Source organism: Malus domestica, chromosome 17 (genome assembly GCF_042453785.1).
Source record: "Malus domestica chromosome 17, GDT2T_hap1".
NCBI lineage: Eukaryota > Viridiplantae > Streptophyta > Magnoliopsida > Rosales > Rosaceae > Malus > Malus domestica.
In genome coordinates this window covers 32,583,635-32,589,430 of record NC_091677.1, presented here as the reverse complement: position 1 = coordinate 32,589,430, position 5,796 = coordinate 32,583,635, and the positions used below count along the sequence as shown (strand labels likewise).

Sequence of the window (5,796 nt, the reverse complement as noted above, 5' to 3'; positions counted from 1 at the left end):
TCGGTGACTGTGATGGTGACGATTTCTATCAACGGACGAATCTGATTTGGTCATCATGTGCTTTGCTTGGACTTCCTTGTCTTTTCAGCCTAATTGCAGCTTATTTTTATCTTTATCTTGTTTAACATCTGTAACATTTCAAATTGGGACTCTCTATGGACTCTCTTCCATCTTATATTTTTTTAGTACAATATTTTATAATGTTAACATAAAAATTAACGTTAAATTGTAAAGTACATTTACAAATTGGTTGGAAATGATTAAATTATTAATCATACGCCAAAAAGCAGGAAATCAAAATGTTCTCTTTGATGAGAGAAACTTATAGTTAGCTCAATACAATGGTGGAGGCATCATGGGGCCATTGGTTGTCCTTGACCCTGAAAGTCCAGAAACCTCATTTATATTTGTTTGTATATTGTATTTGACCCTTTATAAATAGTTAAGACAAACTAAATTACAACATCCTCCTCCTACTTCTTCTATTTTCTTCTATCATATTTGTCTTCTTTTTCTCTCCTCTTGTATGAAATACTTTAGTTGAAAAGTATTGACAATCTTCAACAATACTCCACAGTATTATGTATCCACCCTCGACAAGCCTCTACAAATAATAGTAGTCATCGACATATGTTGACATAAACTTTCGACATATGTTGATAGGAATCCTACTAGGTGCTAGAAGAAATGGCCCAATAAAACTTTTTGGTTGATATTATGACCCTATTATTTGAAAATCCTGACTACGCCACTAGCTTGATATGCTCCTTGTATTGCTTGTATGAATCAATGGACGTAAACATGTTTGAGTGGTCTACAATCCTGTCTAAACGTATAGAAAAAACTCATCCCAAATGATATACAATCTCCAAAAGAAATTAGGAGAATTGTCAAAATTATAGAATCTTGCCTTTTGTTTCACTAGTCTACTAGCTAGATACGATTACTTTTAATTTATAAACAAACACACAAGGATAAATAAATCACCTTAAATGTGCAACTTAATCCAACAATTCTTAAATAATTAGGTGTGGAAGTGAAACAATGCATGCGAGGGTTTAACGATTATCGAAATTATGCTGATGATTAACGTTGGTAACGTTGGTAATTGAGAGTAGGCAATCTAACATAGGACAAGTGCATAAGTACTCTACTTGTTAGTTGAAAAATAATAGAAATTTGTGATCAAATAACGCAAGAGATTTACGAGGAAAACAAACTTTATTGATAAAAAAAAAGGAAAGATTACAAGCGGGGGGACTTGGCGCCTGACCCGTCGCAGACAGATTACATAAAACTAAAACTTCGTGACTGTAACTTTTAAATTGTCAATACAACGAAGAAAGAAAAGGAGCATTGTCATTGTGCATGTGATGTTTCAACATTGAACATCCTCATGCCTTTAGCCACTAGTCTTGACGAATGTAGAGAAACTGAACCTGATGATTGGCCTTCTTTGCGCCGCAGGTGGAAAAGAGGTTCCGTTTGAGGATGGCGCCACAAATTCATCCACGAGTTCCTCTACGCGCCCATTGTATGAATCATTGGAAGGACCAGCAGCTCCATTGCTAGAGTTTATTGGCGTACCAACTGATGCGCCCTCCTTTGTAGCCGTAATCTTCTCCTCCAATGCCAGCTTCTCTGCTTCTTTAGAATTTGATATATTCGCAGCAGCAGGTAGACTATCGATTGGTGGATTGCACCTTGACAAAGATTCAGTCTGATCATTCTGATATGGAATGTCTCTTGGGATTCCTGTCTTTCCGGAGTTAATGTTGTTTGCATCCATACTGTCACATTTTATGGAACATGAATTGACACTGCTGCTCATAGAAGGGCTACCCTCACGAAATTCTTCACCACAGGGACGTAAAGACTTGGCATGGCTTGAGTCAATTTCTACATTACTATCCACCTGCTTTCTCTTCGGCCTGCCATCTGATCCATCTAAATCAGTTTTAGCGTCACATAATTTATGTGGTTCAGATGCTCCAGAAACCGTTGGTTCTGAACCCTGCCTTCTCTCCCAAGTTACTTTAGATGGGCGCGGAGGTCGAACCCCACCAGGAAATACAAAATTTGGGATGCTCTTGCGGTTTACATGGGATACACAGATCTCCATTCCAGGTTTCCATAATGTGTAACGGTTTACATCAGCTTGCTTAAACTCCTCAATTGCTCCTCTTATGTCAAAGTATCGCTGGCCATCATCGGCACAAACTCCTTGACATCGTTGTAGACCCATGAAGAAAGAGCTATGAAAACCTCTTGATTTGTCTGAAAAATCACCTGGTTGTGGGTGACACAGCAGCTTGCCGGATGTGTGCCTCTCAATCTTCAGCATTAGTTGACGGATACGGGACTTAACCCAGCCTTTCCATGCTCTAAAGTCATCATCATTTTCTGCAGTGATGTCTATCTGTAAATAATTCTTATACGCTTCAAAGAAAGCAGAAGACTCAAAAAGGGTATCCCAACCGGCCTCGTTTGCTTCCATAGCCTTACAAATATCATTTCCCCTCTGAAACTCGTCTAACATGATACACTTAGTACTCGGAGACACGCTGTAGCTAGAGTTCATGCTGGGATATGCCGGAGTAATTATGGGCATCAAATGAAGCCTGTCCATTTTGTTTCTTCTAGGATCCCAGACCTGCAGTCCAAGAGACCCAGCTTCAATAGCACAGAGCATGACAGGATTTGGCCAGTGCCACTGCGTATATATCTTAAAGAACCGAGACACTAGCATATTAGGCAGGGCATTCGGGTAAAGTTGGCATATGCGAGCAACAAGCAATGCCCAATTTATACCACCAAGAAATCCTGCAACGTTGGAATAAACACAACGACGCTTTGCCCATAACCTCATGCATCTCAAAGTCGTGCAGAAGTTCTGAATGCTTGGGATTAAACGCAGAATTCGGTCTGTAACTCGGAAACCATTAAGACTACGAACCGTCTGTTCATCTACACCCTGTAGTACTGAGTCTTGTAATATATCCAAGTCTTCTGGAATAACCAAGAGTGCTAGTTGCGCATAAAGAAGATCTATTGCCACCCCACTGAACTTGAATGTCATGACTGGGACGTGAGCATCGGGTACAGGGTTCAACTCTGTCACTTGAGGCATCTCAGACAGCATCCTACGTAGCTCGCCGAAGAAATCTTCTTGACGAGTTGCATATTTAGGACCGACACAGAGTGTGTCTATATCTGCTCCTGGGCCATGAACCCCTAGCCGATACGATCCAAAGGTGACGATCAAAGCATTTGCTTCATCCACCAGTTGCTCATTGAATCCCTTGGCCTTGCTAACTTTCTTAACCCACGCCTTGACAGTCTGGTCGAGGCTGCCAAGAACCTCCTGCCTGCGCACAGCCTCTTCCTGACTCTCATACAATCCAGCATCTTGCAAGTAGTTTTCCAGTTCACGAGTCTTGGTCACATCAGACTCGGCCGGTCCGGCCAGCAAGATGGGCCCCGTAAGGCCAAACCGCCGCCCGTTATCTTGATTGCTTAATGCATCAGGGTTCCCCATTTACACTACGCAAGAATTTTGAGTATATATAATTTTGCGAATATGGGAATTGGGGAATTTTTTTATCTTTTCTTCCTTTTCAAAATAATGAAATCGAACCCAATCAAATAAAAAAAAAAAACAAAAAGATATAATGAAATCGAAACAAGCAAATCAGAAAAGAGTAATAATGATAATCTCAATTCTCAAGCAAATTTTTTAATTTTCAGTTGCAGATGCAGTATTGGGCAGATCGAAGCCCTACAAAATACAAATTAAGATAACAAAACTGAGACAAAGCGAAACCCTAACCCTAGATTTTCAATATCGTAATTAATACAAACTTAATTTCAAGCAATTTAAAATTTCCAACCCTAACTAACCCTAGAGGAGGAGGGACAAGAAAAAGAACCGATCGGAATGGACGCCGGAAAATTGAGTGGAAGTCAGCACCAAAACGTCTGCGACTGCGGCTTTCAGAATCGTCGGTGAAGATCTTCGGCCGTGGTCGTCTGAGCCTGAGAATTGCAGATACGACGACGACGACTAATTACTCGTCCAATCTCGCCGCCCCCTGGAGATTATCGGGGAATTCTGATCGAGTGATTTTGGTCGATCGAGAGAGAGACAGTAGCTTTTGCCTTCCGCGTTCAGATGGTATATATAGCCTTCCGCTTTGTTGAGGGATTCCTCCAAAATTGTGGGACTCTGACCGACTCTGAGTCCGTTTTCGATATGGTTCCTCGAATTAGCGGGAGACTGTCGGGCCCCACTACAACCTATTATGTTTCGACCGTTCGATCGTCTAATTTAAAGAATACTTTTTCTTATAGGCGGTGTATCAGCATATTTGAGAGAATTTTAACGAAAAGTTCACGATACAGTTTATTTTAACGAAAAACTACATTTTTATACTAAAAAGTTAAACCTAGTACTGAGAAAATAATTTTTTGAAAAAAAACTAATGAAGATTTTTTAGATTTAATTAAAAGGATAAAAATGTGTTGTAAGTGAATAGTATCAAGAATGATTTTTTAGAATAAAAATGTTATTTTTGTTAAAAGTGAACAATACCGAAAGTGTTTCGTTAAAACTCCATTTTTTGTAGATTAAGATTTATTAACTTTTTATCGCCTCACAATTTTAAACCGATATTATAAAAAATTATATAAAAAATATGAGATGACAAAATTTATAAAAAAATTCTACTTTTGAAAAGTCCTCTTAGTATTTCTCTACATTGATCTACTATTATTAAGAGCTATCTTGGATTCTTGTTCTCCTGGCCCATGGAGACCACGAAAAATGATGGTCAACCAATCATCGAATCTAATCCAAGGGTGGAGAAAAATTTAGTGGTCATTTAATATTTTTTTAACATTTTTTTTATTTCTATTTCTTACACATTTCCACAACTCAATATCTTCCTGAACTTTCACCAAAAAAAAATATCTTCCTGAACTTGACTAAAGAACAATGAACAACAACCATCGACGAAAAGTAACTAAACCAAGCGCTATGTTTGATAGTTTTTAGGTCCTTTTGAAGGTAGACTTGTAAACGGATCGGGTTTATTGGGTTTGGGTCAGGTTGAACTCGACCTGTTAAACTAACAGATCATCCGAATCCAACCCGTTAAGCTAACGGGTTAACCATTTCAACCCGTTTCACCCGTTAACCTTTTTTATTTTTTATTTTTTACATTTCATCCAAAAAAAAAAACTGCAGAGACATCTTCATACTGCATATTTTAATGAAACTTCTGGGATGGTCTGAATTCAAAAGTTTGACAAAGTCAGTAGCCAAATTTTAATAAAATTCCATGGAAACATCATATCTTTCAAGAAGGGTATCCATAAAGTTTCAACTTTTCAACAATCCCAAGTCAGATTTTTCAAATTTTCAAGCAACTCAACTGGGATGTGAGATTTTGGAATTGATTCTATGGAGAATTGAAAGTGAAATGAAAAATAGAATCTGGGTTATGAAGAACTCGACCAAATTGGGTAATTGAGAAAATACCCAGAAACAGATAGCAAGATTCAAACTTTGCACAAACCAGCAAACAGGTTATGAACAGTGTTTATACCATACTTGACCAATCTTGAAACTACTGAGCATCGGTCAACGTTATACCGTCAAGGACCCAAAAGAGTTTCCCTCCAACTAGGAGGCCAATCACAGCACGACACGTGTCGACATCAGAAGCCAATCATAGCGCGACACGTGTCAACATCAGAAGCCAATCATAACACGACACGTGTCAATATCAGAATGAA

General features: G+C 38.7%; 1 protein-coding gene across 1 annotated transcript; it reads right to left on the bottom strand.

Moving 5' to 3' along the window:
• Nucleotides 1-1,202: 1,202 nt before the first annotated feature.
• On the bottom strand, nucleotides 1,203-4,310 carry LOC103405849 (nuclear poly(A) polymerase 1-like). The gene has a single exon (XM_008344862.4). The coding sequence runs from the start codon at nucleotides 3,536-3,538 to the stop codon at nucleotides 1,403-1,405; it is 2,136 nt and encodes a 711-aa protein (XP_008343084.2). The 5' UTR covers nucleotides 3,539-4,310; the 3' UTR covers nucleotides 1,203-1,402.
• Nucleotides 4,311-5,796: the final 1,486 nt, after the last annotated feature.

Coding starts and splice junctions, on each gene's coding strand:
- LOC103405849 (XM_008344862.4), bottom strand. CDS start 3,538: ATGGGGAACCCTGATGCATTAAGCAATCAAGATAACGGGCGGCGGTTT.